This window comes from Accipiter gentilis, chromosome 9, assembly GCF_929443795.1.
Source record: "Accipiter gentilis chromosome 9, bAccGen1.1, whole genome shotgun sequence".
Classification (NCBI taxonomy): Eukaryota; Metazoa; Chordata; class Aves; order Accipitriformes; family Accipitridae; genus Astur; species Astur gentilis.
The window spans coordinates 247,719-263,861 of NC_064888.1; the positions used below are offsets into that span (position 1 = coordinate 247,719).

Sequence of the window (16,143 nt, forward strand, 5' to 3'; positions counted from 1 at the left end):
CGGGGAAAGCCCCGGCACCGCCCTCTTCCGCTGACGTCGGTGCCCGCGGGCTCTGGGGGCCGCGGGGGGGGGGGGGGGGTGCCCACGGGGCGAAGCGGGACACGCCGGCAAGGGGACACACACACACGACACCCCCCCCCCCCCCCCCAGAACACAGCACAATTAGACCCATTATTACAATTATTATTAATTAAATACAAACGTACAAAAAAATAAACAGCGACAACAAAACGCCCCTGACCCCGACCCCCCTTGGACATGGGGGCAACGGCGGGGCCTGTAAACGTTACGGGGGGGGTCCCCCCAATACACCCCCCGTTTGGGGTGCACAGAACAGGGGCTCAGCCCCCCACAAAATGAGTCCATCCCGGGGATATCCCCCCCCGGGTGAATCCCCAGTTTGGGGGGCCCGACCCTGCGGGTCCCCCCCAGGCCCAGAGGGGTCCCCAGGCCCAGCTGGGGGGCACCCCCAGACCGGGTTTGGGGGTACCCGGTCTGTCCCACAGGTCCCGTTCCTGCGGGCCCTGGGGGTCCCCCAACCCCACCGCGGGTGCCCAACTAGGGGTGCCCGCTCCTGCAGGTCCCTTCAGGCTGGTCCATGCTGGGGGGGGGGGGGGGGGCGGCCCAGTCCAGGGGTCCCCCATCCTCACAGGTCCTTCTGGGATTCTCCATCGGGGGTCCCCAGCTCCTCCAGGTCCATGCTGGGGGGGTGGTCCCCTCTGGGTGCCCCCCCGAGAAGCAGTGGCTTTCACCGAGCAGCAGCAGGAGCCGACGGGGGTCCGTGTCCACGGGGGTCCCCACCAGGACCCCCCACCCCCCCTGCCGAAGCCGTGGTCCTCATCCCGGCACAGTCCCACGCAGCATCCCGTCGAGGCACCCCGTACCTCCGTGTCTGCGCCGGGGTTGGTTCCCCGTCCCTCCGGGTCCATCCAGGTCCGTGGGGTCCCCATCGGGGTGTCCGGGGGAGTGGTGGGGGTGTCTCCACCGGGCAGCGGCCACGGCGGGGCTGGTCCGTTCCCCGCCCGGGGGGGGTGGGGAATGGCTAGAAGCCGAGGGCAGCGCCGGGGGGCAGCGGGCAGCCGGAGCCGGCATGGTCGCGCACGGAGCCGCGCAGCCGCCGCACCTGGGCCCGGAGCCCGGCCGCCGTCGCCGCCAGCGCCGCGTTCTGGGCGCGGAGCCCACGGACGCGCTGCTCCAGCCGGGCGATCCGTTCCAGCTTCCGCCGCCGGCAACGGCTCGCCGCCAGCCGGTTCCGCAACCGCCGTCGTTCTGCCTGCAGCCGTTCCGGAGAGTCCGGGCCCGGGTCGGCCGCCTCCGCCTCCGGTGCTGCTCCGGGGACCCCCGGGAAGGGTCCTCCTCCTCCTCCTCCTCCCCCCGCCGCCGCCGCCGCCGCCAGTCCCGACGGCTCCGGCAGCGCCACGTTGGGCGGCCCCGGCTGGTGCAGCTCGTCCAGCGCCTGCGCGAAGCTGCCGGTGAAGCCGTCGCGCTCCCCGGGGCCGGGGTAGAAGAAACCGCCGGTACCGGCGCCGCTACCGAAGAAGCCGCCGTCGGGGCAGGGCGCCGGCTTAAGCCCGCGGAAGGGCTCGGAGGGGGGCCCCGGCGGCAGCGCTCCCGCCAGTGCCCCGTAGTCGGGTTCGGGCCGGCAGAAGCCACCCGGGAAGGGCGCGGGTCGGTAGAACGGCGGCTCCATCCGCGCGCACATGCGGCCCAACCGAGGAAAGGCGCGGAAGCAGCGGCGGGACTCGAACCCGCGTCTCCGCGCTGCGCCGCTCGCCCGCCTTATACCCGCCCGCGGCGGAAGCGCGGCCCCATTGGCTGCGGCGCCCGCCGGACACGCCCCCCCGCCGCGAAGGGACACGCCCCCGTCCGGGAAGGGGCGGGGCCTTGCGGGGCAGCGGCGGGGGGTGTAACGGTGGGGACACACACGCGTGTGCAAGGGGGGGGGGCACGCACCCGTGAGCACAGACGTGGGGGCATGTGGGGGGGCACGCAGCACCGGCATGTGCACGGGGTACACGTGGGCAAGGCTTTGGGAGGGCACACGCGTGTGAGTGTGGGTCCCAGCATGTGTCCCGGTGCACACATGTGTGAGCACAGACTGTGGTCATGTCCTGGTGAACATGCGTGTGAGCACAGGCTCTGGTCATATCCCTGTGAACATGCATGTGTGAGCACAGGCTCTGGTTGTGTCCCAGTGAATGTGTCTGTGAGCACAGGCCCCAGCATGTATCCAGGTGCGCACGCGTGTGAGCGCAGGCCCCAGCATGTATCCAGGTGCACACGCATGTGAGCACAGGCCCCAGCACATGTCCCAGTGCACATGCATGTGAGCACAGGCCCCAGCACATGTCCTGGTGCACACGCATGTGAGCACAGGCTCTGGTCATGTCCTGGTGAACACATGTGCGAGCACGGGCCCAGCACAGGTCTGGGTGCACACGCGTGTGATCCCAGCCCACACCAGAGCTGGGGCGAGCGCAGAGCACACGTGTGTCATGTCAGGGCCGTGCACACACACAAGCTCACATGGTGCCCATGCGTGTCGGCTCCCGCGCTGTGGGCGCCTGGATGCCTGGGTCCCCCCACGGGCGCCCAGATGCCTGGGTCCAGTCCCCGTCCCTGAGTCACCATCGGCAACGCATGAGTCACTTCCCTCCCCGCGCCCCGGCCTCGCACACCCGTGCTCAGCACACAGGACCCCCCAGCCTGAGTCCCCCAGGATGCCCCTGCCCGGCGGGGGACCCAGGCGTCCGGGCGGGGCGGACGCGGGTTAACGAGCGGCGTGTCCCGGCCTGCCGGGGCGGGGCAGGGACGCACACACGTGTGCATGCATGAGGACACGTGTGCGGGGTGGTGGCATAGGGGTCCCCCTGCCTCGTCTTGGCCACATGCTAATGCCCTACGCCACCAGCAGCCCCCGGGGCTTTCCAGGGGGGACCCGGGCATCCGGGCCCCGCCCTCACCCTGGATTTTAGGGGATTTTGGGGCTGTCTCATTTTCCCTCCTGACTTCTCCTTCCCCACAAGCAGCCCCTGAGTCAGGCCCAGCAGAGGGTCCTGCCGTGACCTCTGGGGACCCAGGTGTCCCAGGCCCCCCTGCCCTGCTTCTACCCCCCCATGGGGGAAACTGAGGCGAGGGGGGGGGTGTTAGACCTGGATGCCTCAGTCCCCCGGCTGCGCCCTCCCCATGCCAGGAAGTGGTGGGAGCAGGAAGTCAGGGGGGGGGGAGGTGAAACGGAACGGGGGTGGCAGCTCTTACCCTGATGCCAGGGTCCTCCAGCTGCAGAGGCTGGGCCTGGGGAGCCGCGGGGGGGGCCTGGACTGGGGGTGGTCTCAAGTCCCGCCCCCCCCCCCCCCCCCCAGCGACTCTCACTTGGCATCACCTTTGGGTGCCCAACGGCCACAATGGCCACAGCTGCCACCAGGTTTTTGGTGCAGGGGGGGGCTGCCTGCACAGGGGACCCAGGCGTCTGGGGCCAGGCCCTGTGAACCCCTCCCCACCCCCAGGGGACCGAGGCATCTGGCACCGTCCCCCCACCACAGCCAGTGTGGTGAGAACCCATGCGTCTGGGCCACCCCCCACCCCACGAACTGCGAGTCCTGGGGGGACTGGGACTAACTGGTGGGAGTGACCGTGCACCCGAGGGTGGGTGGAGTGGGGGGGTGGCTCAGGGGGACCCAGGAGTCCGTTGGGAACCCGGAGGCACTGCGGGGTGGGAATTTCCCAGCATGCCCTGGGCTCGGATGCCTGGGCTCACAGTGGTGGCAACAACTGGGGCAAGCACCTGGAGGGTCTTGGGGCCAGACTGGGGGCACTAGGGGTGTACTGGGACACGGTGGGGCAGGGGCAAAGCTCCATTGGGAGCACTGGGATGTCCCCAGGGCTCTTCTGGGAGCACTGGGGGGTTTCCAGGGCTCTACTGGAAGCACTGGGATATCCCCAGGACTGCACACTGGGAGTGCTGGGGGGGGGTCTCCCGAACCGCAGGTGGAGCACGGGGGGGGGGTGTCCCGGACTCCCCCCCGTCCCGGAACCGGAAGTGCCGCCGCGGGGGTACAAGCAGCGCGCGCCGGCGTTGCCATGGCGATGCCGCTGACACACACCCCCACCCCCAGCCCCCCCACCCCCCGGACGCCTGGGTCCCCTGGGGCCGGTTCCCACCGCCCCACGCCGGTGACGCAACCGGAGTCGCCGAGTTCGTCACTGACGTCACGGGGGCGGTGCTGCCAATCCCGCCCCGCAGGGGAAATGGCCCGGCCTGACCCCGCGCGGCCCCGGCGCCGGCCCCCCCCCCACTTCCCCGGCACCCCCCCCCCGCACCTGGCGGCTGCCGGTCCCCGACGGGGCGGGGCGGGCCCGGCCGGGCAGACGGGAGCGGCTGGAGGGGCGGGGGCGGGCGGTGACGCGGCGCTGAGTCAGCGGCGGGGCCGGGAGGGGCGGTGCTGGGTGCCAAGATGGCGGCGGGGAGGGGCCGGAAAGGGGCGGGGCCGGCAGGTGTGACCCCCCCCTCTGGGAGGAGCTCGAGAGGCCAGGCGGACCGCCCCAAGATGGCTGCGGAGGCGGGGCCGAAAAGGGGCGGGACCAGAAGCTGCGGCCGCTCTGGGCGCGATACTCTGTAGCCCTGGAGGACCGGGTCCAAGATGGCGGCCAGGCGGGGGCCGGAAGGGGCGGGGCGATCAGGTAAGGCCGCTCTGGCCACATGTCTGTAGCCCTGGAGGACCGGGACTAAGATGGCGGCGGGGGCGGGGCCGGAAGGGGCGGGGAGACCAGTTGAGGCCGCTCTGGTCACATCTCTGTAGCCCTGGAGGACTGAGTCCAAGATGGCGGCGGGGCGGGGCCGGAAGAGGCGGGGCAACCCTATGAAGCCGCTCTGGCCACATCTCTGTAGCCCTGGAAGACTGACTCCAAGATGGGGCGGGGGCGGGGCCGGAAGTGGCGGGCGAGCCTGTGAGGCCGCTCTGGCCTCATGTCTGTAGTCCTGGAGGACCTGGTCCAACATGGCGGCGAGGCGGGGCCGGAAGGGGCGGGGCGACCAGGTGAGGCCGCTCTGGCCTCATGTCTGTAGTCCTGGAGGACCGCGTTCAAGATGGCGGCGGGGCGTGACCGGAAAGGGGCGTGGCCGGCAGGTGAGGCCGCTCTCGACACGACTCTGTAGCCCAGGAGGACCGGTGCCGAGAGAGCGGAGGGGCGGGGCCGGAAGGGGGCGGGGCAGGCAGGTGCAGCCACTCTGGATGCGGCTTGGTGCCCCTGGCGGACCGGCCCTGAGATGGCGGCCACGGCGGCGGGGCGGGATGAGTGCGGGCCGCTGCTCACCTGGGTAAGGGGGGGCCGGGACCCCCCCGGACCCCCCGAGACCTTGCCGGGCCCGTGTGACCCCCCCGGACACCCCCACGCCCGTGTGATCTCCCTGCCAGGTCCCCCGTACCCCCTGAATGCCCCCAGGCTCTCCCTGCGGCCTGGTGACCCTCCCGAGCATCCCTGGCACCCTGTGACACCCCCCCCCCCACACCCCCCACCCCCAGGCCCTGTGATTCTTCTCGGGTACCTGCTGAGCCCTTGTGACCCCCCTCCCCCAGCACCCAGTGACCCACCTGGTGCCCTTTGCCCCCAGCTAATGTGGTTAATGGGGGGCAGCCCAATGGGGTCTACCCTATGCCTAGGAGAATGTTGCTGAGGGTAAAAAGGGGGGGCCTGCCCCCCTGCAGTGCTTTGGGGGGCTTGTGCAGGTTTGGGGGCTCCCCTGTCTGCAAGGGAGGCATTGGTGTATGGGGGGGGGGGGGCAGGACACGAGTTGTCCGTTCTCAGCTCTGAGCAGGTCCAGGGGAGCTGTTTCAGGGGTGGCCATGCTGTGACCCCCCCCTTTGTGCGCCCCAGCTGCAGACCTTCGCCCCCCCCTCGCCCTGTGCCTCCCCCCAGGACCTGGCTAGTGGGGTGGCCCTCGCCCACGTCCTGCACAGCATGTGAGTGGTAGGGGGACACTGCCCCCCCACTTTGGGGACACCCTTAGGGCCCCCCAAAGGGTCTGGGGCACCCCCAGGTGGGGGCAGCGTGGTGGGAGGGGACCTGATTTTGGGAACCACCCTGTGCCCCCCAGCGACGCCTCGTGGTTCAACGAGACATGGCTGGGCCGGATCCGGGATGACGCTGAGGATAACTGGCGGCTGAAGGTGGGGGGGCACGTGTTGGGGGGGGGGCATGCTTGTGGTGGGACACTTCTATGTGTGTTTTGGGGGGTCGTTCTCAGCCTTCAGTCTGCTCTGGGGAGTGAGAAGGGAGAGTGGAGGTTTTGGAAGTGTTGGTTTGGGGGGGGTCTGGGGGCAGTTTCTTTGGGGGGGCATTTTGGGGGACACAATACAGGGGCTGATTGGGAGAGCTGGTTTGGGGGGATTCAGTTGGGGAGGGGTGTTTTGGGGAAACCTGAGGCAGGGCCACAGCAATGTGGGGGGGGTATTTTGGGGGTATGGGGGGGTTCCCAGCTTTCCCCCCCACACAGGTGAGCAACCTGCGGAAGGTGCTGCAAAGCGTCCTGGAGTACTGGCAGGATGTGAGTGTCGGGGTGCGTGGGGGATCTAGGCATCCAGGTCCCCCGTTTTGGGGTGGGGAGGTTCCCCAGAGGGGGGCTGAACCCACCCCCCCCCTTCCCGGCCCCCCAGGTGCTGGGCCAGGCAGTGGCGGAGCAGCACGTGCCCGACTTGGTGCTGGCAGCCCAGCACGCTGACCCGGAGCAACTGGGCAAACTGGTGCGACTGGTGCTGGGGTGCGCTGTGAGCTGCGAGAGGCGGGAAGGTGGGTGCAGGGCTGGGGGGCCCCCACCGCCCTGAAATGCCCCTTGACCCCCCTAACTCCCCCCCATCTCCCCTTTGCAGAACATATCCAGCGCATCATGACACTGGAGGAGTCGGTGCAGCATGTGGTGATGACGGCCATCCAGGAGGTGGGGGTGATTTGAGGGTCCCCAGGAGGTGTTGGGGGCCCTAGGTGGGTCAGGGGAGTCAGGAGATGTTGGGGATCCCTGTGGGTTGGGCTCAGGGGGATTTTGGGGCATCTTGGGGGCTTGAGAGTGAATGGAGCCAGAGGGCTCTGTGGGAAGGTTTTTGGGCATGGTTCTTGGGGGATTTTGGAGAAGCCGTGGGGTTATGGGGGGGGGCCTGAAGAGCCCCCCCAAACCCCATTTTGTGATTTTTTCCTTCACACAGCTTTTGGACAAAGAGCCGTCAGAGACGATGGCAGTGGAGACGTATGGGAACTTCGACACACAGGTAGAGGGATGGGGGGCAGACTGGGGGGGCTGGGTGCTGTGACAGGGGAGGAAGGCCAGGGTCGGGGGGGGACACGACAACTGCAGCAGGCGCATTTGGCGGAGGGGGATGCAGGGAGCCCCAAGGCTGCGGTAGATTGGGGGTTGTTGGGGAGGGACAGAGAGCGGTTGAGGGGGTTTGGGGGTGTCTGGGTGACCCCCCAGCACTGACACCGCCCCGCCTTTTCCTTTTGCAGTCACGGCGCTATTACTTTCTGAGCGAGGAGGCTGAGGAGGCCGGGGGACCGCAACAGCGCTGCCTTGAACTGGAGCAGCAGGTGGGGCCTGGATGGTTGGGTCCTCCTGGTGGGTGCGGGGGTCCCCCAGTCACCTGGGTTCCCCAGTGCTGTTCCCTCCCCATTTTTAGAGCTGAGGTGAGGGCACCCAAAGCAGTAACACTGAGTGGGAGAGGATTTTTTGCTGTTCCCTGTGAGGGTTGGGTGCAGACACACAGCGAGACCCCGCTGGGACGGGAGCCCGGACACCCGGGTCCCCTCCCGGACACCCGGGTCCTGCTGGCACGGGGCAGGTGGCAGTGCTGCTGGAGGAGAAGGGCAGCCTGGCGGAGGAGAACCGGGCGCTGCGGGAGGAGAAGGCGCAGCTGGAGGCCGACGCCGCTGGCGCTACTGCCAAGAAGCTGCTGTTGCTGCAGACGCAGGTGGAGCAGCTGCAGGAGGAGAATTACCGGTAGGACCCGGGTGCCTGGGTCCCCTGGGCAGGGGGAGGGTGCCAGCCCAGGTGCCTGGCTCCCTTAGCAGGGGGGTCACCCCGATTTCTGGGGTCTGGGTTTTGTGTCAGAGAGAACAAAACAGGGGGCAGGGGCGGGGGAGCAAGATGCATCCCGCACCCCTGTGCCGCGGGGGTGCCCCTGACGCCAGGGTCCCCCCTGCGCAGGCTGGAGAGCGGGAAGGAGGAGCTGCGGGCACGCTGCAACAGGCTGGAGCGGGAGGCGCGGGGGCTGCAGGCACGAGCAGAGGAGCTGAGCGGCCTGGCCGGGGAGGCCCGGGCCCTGCGCGACGAGATGGACGTGCTGAGGTGGGCTGGGGTCCCGCAGGGGGACAGGGTTGCCCGGACACCCCTACGGGCGCGTCCCCCGGTGCTGCTGGCGCAGGGAGGCCGTCAGCGGTGCCGCCGGTCCGGCAGGGCGTCGTCGGCGCGCGCAGGGCGGCTGGAGGCGGCAGTGGCGGCGTACCGGGGCCGGGCGGCAGCGGCGGGCGACCTGCGGCGCTGGGTGCGGGCGCTGGAGGAGCGCCATGCCGCCCAGCTGCGCCGTGCCGCCGCGCTGCAGCAGCAGCTGGGCCGGGCGCAGGCGGGCTGCGCGCAGCTGGAAGCTGCCCGCAGGCAGGTGGGCGGGGCTGCGGGGGTCGTTTGGGGCGGGGCTTTGGGCCGGGGTGGAGCAACGTGGTCCAGGTCCCAATGCAGCTGGGACTGAGGGGGCGTGGCTTCGGGGAAGGGGGCGGGGCTATGTCTATAGGCTCCCCATGTGGCATGGGTGGGGCGGGGCCATGCATCTGAGGCGTGGTCTATGGGGAGCTGCGTGGGGCCATCCCCAGCAGGGTGACCGATGGTGGGTGGAGCCAGGGAAGGGGGTGGGGCTATGTGGAGCTAGGGGTGGGACCAGGTCGGCAGGGGCGGGGCCACCCACGGGTCAGGCAGGGGATGCTAGCAGAGGTGTGAAGGTGTGGTGGGTGGGGCTGTTCCCAGGGCGGGGCTAAGGGCTGGGGGTGTGGTCATCTGTGGCCCCGCCCAGGTGGAGGAGCTGAGTGGGCAGCAGGCAGAGGCAGAGCAGCGGGCAGAGAAATGGCAGGTGGAGTTCAGGAACCTGCAGGAGAAGTTCGAGGCGCTGAACAAGGAGAAGGAGGTGGGTGGGGTGTCCTTCCCCCTGTCCCAGACGCCTGGGGTCCCCGTCCCGGATGGCTGCGTCCCCCCGCTGACATCCCTCACTCACAGCGCCTGCTGGAGGAGCGGGACACTCTGCGCGAGGCCAATGAGGAGCTGCGCTGCGCTCAGGTGCAGCAGAGCTGCCAAGCAGGTGGGTGGGGGACCCTGAGGGGACGGTTACAGAGCTCTCTGGGGAGGTGACAGACCCCTCAGGGAAGGGAGATCCTGCTGAGCACAGCCCTCATGCAAGGCACCAGAGAATCCGTGCTCAGGGCAGGGGTTTTGGGCTGGGGGGGTAACCCGGGGGGGGGGGGGTTGGGGGGCTTTGGGGGGGCCGGGGTGCAGTGGGGGTCTGCAGAGTGCAGTTTGGGAGTGTCACTTCTCACCCGCCCCCAACTATCTGTCTCCCCCACCACCACATGCAGTGCTGGAGAAGGGGACAGCCCCAGCAGGAAACCTAGCAGCCGAAATCCTCCCTGCGGAGCTGAGGTGGGTGCAAGGGGGGGTCCCCAACCCTGGGGCCCTCCCCAGATCTCCTGACCCCCCCGGGCCCCCCAGGGAGACAGTGGCGCGGCTGCAGCAGGAGAACCGGCGGCTGCAGGCGCAGGAGGTGACGCTGCGGCTCCAGCGGGATCAGCTCCAGCAGCAGCTGCACGATGCCGACCGGCAGAGGTGGGGGCAGGGGGGGTCATGGTGTCCTGAGCTCCCCCCCAGGCTCCCCCGCATCCCTAACACCCCCCCAACCCTCAGGCTGGAGTCCACGGGGGTGGCGGAGCTGCGTACAGTGCTGGGGGATCAGGGGGACCCCACAGAGGAGGTGAGTGGGGTGTGGGGGTGTGGGCTTCCTGGAGGGATCGGGCATTTGGGGAGGTGAGAAAACATTGCTATTTGTTTTGGGGGGGATCTCAGTGTTCTTAGGGGGTTCTCATTTCATTGGAGAATTCTGATGGTTTGGGGGAGGTCATAGTTTTAGTATGGCTTCCGCATCTGAGGGCAAGTAGGGTTTGGGTTTTGGGGGGGGGCAGGGGCTTCTCAGGCCCCCCTAGGCTTTGGGGGTGCTGGGAGCCCCCCCTCACTCCTCATTCCCCCCAGTTGCTGCTGCTGGAGGAGACGCTGGAGGAGCTGTGAGTGTCGGGGGGAAGGGGCCAGCCTGAGCCCCCCGGGTAGGGTGGGTGGACGGGGACAGCCCGTCCCCACACCCCAACCTGTGTCCCCTCCCCGATCTCCCAGCAAGGAGCTGCCCAAGGCAGGGGCAGAGCTGCAAGGGAAGGAGGAACTGGAGCCACACGGGGACGGCAGCGGTACGGGGTGTCTAGGGGGGGTTGGCGTGTTGGGGGGGGGCACAGGGAAGAGAGAGGTGGCAGGAGCTGAACAATGCCTCAGTTTCCCTCAGGCAGACTGTGGGTCCGGGAGGAGGGAGCTGGTGTGGGAGCCTCCCTGGCTTGATCTCCTTTTTGTGTGTGTGTGTGTGTGTGTGTGTGTGTGTGTGTGTCCCCACCCCGCTCCACTCTTCATGCCCCCCCCAGGGTCACAGGACGTGGAGGAGCTGCAGTGCAGCCTGCGCCGGAGGGAGGAGACCCTGCGCGTCCTGGAAGAGCGCTGCCGTTGGCATGCTGGGGGGGCCCGCACGGTGCGGGGCCAGGACCCCCCCCAGGCTGCCCTGGGAGCGCTGGGGGAGCTCGGGGACCCTGGTGGTCTTGGGGTTGAGGGAGCTTGGGGGCCCTCGGGGCTGTTTTGGGGTATTGGAGGGGTTGTGGGAACCACCAAGAATATCTTATCTATACTGGGGGGGGCTCTAAGATTCTCCCCAAGGGCCTCTTGGGTGCATGGGGGGCTCTGGGGCCCCCTAGGGATGCCCTGGGTTTGTGGGGGTCTGGGACCTTCCTCAGAGCATTTTTGGGTGCATGGCGGGGGGGCTGGGACCCATTGGGAGGATCTCGGGGAGGGTGCTCAGGACTCTTCTTGGCTGAGGAGGAACCCTGGGGTATCTGGGGGGATGCTGGGACCCCCCAGGGTTGTTTGGCAGGGCAGATGGTCTTTGGCAGGGGATGGGACCCTGGGGGGGCTCCTCCGTGTCGGGGTTTGGGGGTCCCATGCTGTCACCCCCGCCAGGTGTTGCGGGTGCTGGAGCCAAAGCCCCCTGGCCCCGCAGCAGCCCCCGCCCTCCGTGCCCTCCGGAACCAGCTGCAGGAGAAGGATGCCCTGATACGGCACCTGGAGGTGAGGGGGGGCTGGGGGGGGGTGTCCGGGGGTCCCCAGCTCTGGCTCAACCCTCCCTGGCCCCCCCAGAGCGACTGCGAGCGGAGCCGTGCGCAGCGTGAGCGGGAGGAGCGGCTGCTCGTCACCGCGTGGTACAACATGGTGAGCGATGGGGGGGGGTCTAGGGGGGCAGCTGCTCCTGGGGGTGGGGGCATGGATGACCCCTGGGCAAAGGCTGTGGGAGGGGGCACAGATATTCTCACGGACAGCAGATACCACGTAGTGGGCACAGATGCTCTTGGGGAGGCCGTAGGTACTTCTTGGCGAGCAGGTACCCCTGGGGGGGTAATAGATACTTCTGGGGGGGCAAAGATACCCTGGGAGAGAGCAAGTATTTGGGGGGGCTGTAATTGGGGGGGTATTTGGTGGGGTAAATGCATCAACTCGGAGCAGTCAGTGGCTTGGTGCCTTATGGCCTCCCCAGGCACTGTGGGTTTGGGGGGTCCGACACTCAACCCGTGTGTTCCCCCTGCCAGGGCCTGGCGCTGCAGCAGCAGGCAAGCGAGGGAGTGGGGCCACGGGCACCCTCTGGGGGGGCTCAGTCCTTCCTGGCCCAGCAGCGCTTGGCCACAGCTGCCCGCCGCACCCGGCCCCCCCATGGCCGCCCTCCCAACCGCTGACTGGGGGCCTGGGGGGCACCCCCTTCTCTGGGCTGGTCCCATTTTAGATACTACTGGCTTGGCCTTGCCCCCCATTCTCTTGGGGGGGCAAGGCCCTGCACTCCTCTTTGAGGGGGCTTTTAGTACTTCTATTTTTGTACCCCTTTTCTGTGGGGCAGGGGTTCCTGCTCCCCCACCCCAAAAAATCCTTTCAATAAAGCTACAGGATTCAGGGCTGGGGGTTTATTCCCAACAGGGATTTGTGGGGGGCTTGTACAGGCTTAGCTGTGTTGGGGGGGGTGTTTTGGGGTTCCCCCCCCTTAAACTATGTCATTAGCGCTGGGGTGCAGGAGCCAGCAGTCGTGGGAGCCACTGCTCCCTCCTGGGGCATCCCCCAGGAGAACGGCTGTGTCCCCCCCGAGGCTGTCCCCATCCCCTGGGGCAGCAGGCACGGGGGGGGGCCCCCGGGGGGGGCTCAGGGCCAAGCCCCCCCTCAGAGCCGGCGCTGTTCTTGCGGCGGAGCAGGGAGAAGCGTCGGGTGAATGTGCCTGGGGGTGGCCGTGGAGGGGGCTCAAGGGTGTCCCCGAGGGTCTCCCCAATGTCCTCCAGCGGCTGGAACTGCATCTCTTCCTTTGCCAGCCTGCAGGACACTGGGGTCACCCGAAACCACCCAAAGACATGGTGGTCACCCCAAACCTCCCCCTGGGCACCTGGGGTCACCCCCCAACACCCTCCTAAGATGTCAGGGACACCCCCAGCCGCCAGGACTGGCTTTGGGGGAGTCCCAGGCTGGGCCATGGGGTCCCTTGGGGGTGTTTTGGGGTCCCTGGGAGGGGGGAAGTAGAGGTCCCTAGAGGCAGTTGGGGGTCTCTGAGCAGTTTTGGGTAGGGGTTTCTAGGGTAGTTTGGGGGAAACTGGTGAGGTCTTGGGGTGGCTGGAGGGGATCTGGGGGGCGGTTTGGGGGTCAGTGGGGTTTGGTGGGCATCCCTAGGGCAGTCTTTAGTTTTGGGGAAACCCAGGGAGTTGTTTGGGTTCCCCAGGGCCCCTCCCAGTGGGGTTGGGGGGCTGTAGGATCTGAGGCAGGGGGTCCTGGGGGGGTCCTGTCCCCACTCACGCCACGTCGAAGGCGGAGCCGCGGAAGGCGGGCTGGCGCAGTGGGGCGGCTGCAGCTGTGTAGGGTGCCCGGGGGCTGGCGGCGTCCCAGTACCGGTCCCGCTCCAGCGCTGGCACCTCCCCGTACAGCTCGTCTACCGCCAGCATCGACACCTGTGGGCCAGATGTCTGGGTCCACTGCCGGATGCCTGGGTCCCCTCCTGGATGCCTGGGTTTCCCCCCCCACCACCACCCCGGGTGCCCTGTGGGAGTGGGTTGGGGGTACCTGGAAGTTGCGGTCAATGAGTGTGTTGGTCTCAAAGTCATCATCATCCTCGCCAAAGGGGTTGATGAGCTGCTCAGCCACCTGCAGCGGGGCCACCATGTCCCCAGGGCTGCCATGTGTCCTCCGGCCCCCCCCCCCTCCCCCCCAGCCCTCCCACCCACCTTGAGCCACCCCACGTAGAAGAAGAACTGGAGGAGGGTGAAGACGGGGACCCCCAGGTCCAACTCATGCCCTGCGTAGCCCTGGGCTGGGTCCAGGAACTGCCGCCCGATCAGGCAGGTGACGAAGAAGGTGTACACGGCGATGGTCACCACCTGCAGTGGGGGGACGGTTACCTACCAACGTGACCCCCCACGTCCTCTCATGTCCTTACGTCCCTGTCTGTGTCCATCCCTGTCAATGTAGCCCCATGTCCCTCCGTCCTCATCTATGTCTCCTTGTGTTGCTCCAAGTCCCCCCGTGTTCCCCCATCCCTGTCCTGACCCTCCCATGTCCCTTCATGTCCCCTCATGTCCCTCCATCCCCGTCCAGGCCCCCCCCCACATCCTTCCATCCCTCTTGGGTCCTCTCCACGTCACCCCATCCCTGTCTGTGTTCTCCTGTGTCCCCTGCGTGTCCCTCCATCCCTATCCAGTCCCCTCTCCCCTCCACCCCGCGCCGTGTCCCCATTCCTGCCATTCCCCTCCCTTCCCAGTGCTCCCAGGGCCCACCTGGGTGTACACCAGTGGGACGCTGATCCAGTCATAGTGGAAGAGGAGGCTGCAGTGGCCCCGAAAGCGGTTCAGCTCCTGGGGAGGGGGGCATGGGCAGGTTGGGGGGGCTCAGGGGGGGCCCGGGGGGAGTCAGGGGGCTTGGGGCGGTGGGGGTACCTCCATGAGGAGCTTGAGGGCGCAGTCATCACGCACACGACCCTCCCGCCGTGCCTGCCCTGCCAGCGCCCCGAACCAGGCGCAGGGCACCCAGAACTTGTTGTAGGGCGAGCGCAGCCCCTCCAGCCGCCGCCGCTCCTCCCGTGTCAGGAACCCTGCAGGGCCAGCATCACCATCTGCCCCCCCATGATGTCACCCGCAAGCCCCCATGACATCACGCACTGCCCCATAATGTCACTGCCAACAGCACTGACATCCAGTGATATTGGGATGCCCCACTGGTGTCACAGCACAGAGGTTAGGGGAACCTGATGCCCAGCCCCATGAAGTTCCCATGATGACATCACTGCCTCTGTAATGACTTCCCCACCCCCATAGCGGCACCACTGCTGTGATGCCATTCCCTTTCCCAGTGTGGCACCCCATGGTGACATCACTGCTATGATGCCATCCCCAGGGAGTCCCTGCGCCCCCCCGCCACCCTCCTGCTGGTCCCACTGGCCCATTACTGCCCCTGTGCTGATGTCACCCCCTCTGATGACATCACCGTGCCCTGATGAGGTCACAGCAGGGTGGCAGGGACGCACCAGCCTCGACGAGGTGGTCGGTGGTAGGGAAGCGCTTGTAGACAGCAGTGCTGACGGCACGCAGCACCAGCAGCGCAGCCAGGCTGCCGTATCGCATCAGGGTGCGGCGCAGGATGCGGCCCCGTGCATCAGCCCCGTGGACGTTGCCCGCCACAGCCACCATCAGCCCATCCGGCGCTGGGACGCTGCGGAACTGCCCCCACCAGCGCTCCAGCACCAGCGCCACGTAGAAACCTGCGGGACTGGGATGCTCTGGGGGCACTGGGAGCCCTGAGAAGGGGGTGCTGGGGGGAGTTTGGGACACTGGGAGCACTGGGGACATGGTGAGGTGGGGGAACTGGGGCATGGGGGACAGTGGGAGCACTGGGTGGAGGTGCTGAGGTAAGTTGGTGACACTGGGAATGCTGGGAGTGGTCACGGGGTGGCAAGGGCACTGGGGACAGTGGGAGTACTGGGAGAAGGCACTGGAGGGGGGAGGACTGGGGGTTCTCACCGAGGACAAAAGGAGACAGGGATTAGGTTAGTGGGTCTGGGGAGGCTTTGTGGGGACACTGGTGGCCTCGGGGGTCTTGGGAGGGTGCGTTGGGGTCCTGGGGGGGGGGGGTCTAGGGGTCCCGGGTGGTTCGGGGCTCTCACCGAGGACAAAGGAGACAGGGATGAGGTTGGCCGACTTGTCGCAGTAGAGCACCAGCTTCTCAAAGAGCCGCTTCTGCGCCTCCGACAGCAGGAACCTGGCAAGGGGGGAATGGACACGTGGGGGGACACCGGGGGGTTCACCCAGCCCCTCCCTCCAGCTGTGTGTGTCCCCCCTCTGTGTCCTGCCGTACGAGGTACCGTGTCTCCATGCAACCCGTGTCCCCCCATTCCCATGACCCCCCCCACATCCCGCATGCCCCATAGCCCCATTCCGATGCACTCCCTGCACCTCCACGTGTCCCCACGCACACCGAGTCCCCCCAACGTGCCCCCCACCGCACCGGTAGGCCAGGCTGAGCCCCAGGTAGGCAGCGAGGAAGAGGAGCAGCTCCCGGTAGAGCAGCTTGTAGATGCTCCCGCGCCAGAGCAGCAACAGCTGCGAGAAGCCCCCGAAACGCGCAGTGGCCACCCGCGAGGTGTAGGTCACCGTCATCACGGCCGCGGTGACACCCGGGCAGCACCCTGGGGACGGCAAAACCCTGCGGATGAAGAAATGGGACCCTGGGGGCATGAAAACCCTTTGGGGGGGGGGGGGACACGCACCTGGTGGGGGAGTCATTGAACCGATACCCAGGGG

The 16,143-nt window shown here is 67.9% G+C and overlaps 2 protein-coding genes across 8 annotated transcripts; one reads left to right on the forward strand and one right to left on the reverse strand.

Moving 5' to 3' along the window:
- The first annotated feature begins 5,240 nt into the window (after window positions 1–5,240).
- On the forward strand, window positions 5,241–12,254 carry HOOK2 (hook microtubule tethering protein 2). 7 transcript variants are annotated; one of them, XM_049810684.1, is made up of 22 exons: window positions 5,241–5,317; window positions 5,875–5,960; window positions 6,095–6,167; window positions 6,494–6,544; window positions 6,654–6,786; window positions 6,867–6,934; window positions 7,197–7,259; window positions 7,495–7,575; window positions 7,827–7,984; window positions 8,192–8,332; window positions 8,441–8,642; window positions 9,048–9,158; window positions 9,248–9,329; window positions 9,604–9,667; window positions 9,737–9,850; window positions 9,929–9,995; window positions 10,271–10,302; window positions 10,409–10,479; window positions 10,705–10,808; window positions 11,291–11,398; window positions 11,468–11,539; window positions 11,914–12,254. In XM_049810684.1, the coding sequence occupies exons 1-22, from the start codon at window positions 5,267–5,269 to the stop codon at window positions 12,055–12,057; spliced, it is 2,076 nt and encodes a 691-aa protein (XP_049666641.1). In that variant the 5' UTR covers window positions 5,241–5,266; the 3' UTR covers window positions 12,058–12,254. The 7 variants fall into 7 exon arrangements, 3 of the variants coding, with proteins under 3 accessions (XP_049666641.1, XP_049666642.1, XP_049666643.1); XM_049810685.1 differs by having other exon boundaries at window positions 10,713–10,808; window positions 11,914–12,029; XR_007507306.1 differs by having other exon boundaries at window positions 10,705–11,398; window positions 11,914–11,957.
- A 58-nt stretch (window positions 12,255–12,312) lies between these two features.
- Window positions 12,313–16,038, reverse strand: BEST2 (bestrophin 2). Its single transcript, XM_049810707.1, has 9 exons — window positions 15,848–16,038; window positions 15,507–15,601; window positions 14,871–15,104; window positions 14,284–14,438; window positions 14,125–14,202; window positions 13,576–13,728; window positions 13,415–13,495; window positions 13,151–13,302; window positions 12,313–12,676 (listed from the first exon to the last, which is right to left on the reverse strand). Exons 1-9 carry the CDS (start codon window positions 15,997–15,999, stop codon window positions 12,370–12,372), a joined length of 1,407 nt encoding a protein of 468 aa, XP_049666664.1. The 5' UTR covers window positions 16,000–16,038; the 3' UTR covers window positions 12,313–12,369.
- Between the last annotated feature and the right edge of the window lie 105 nt (window positions 16,039–16,143).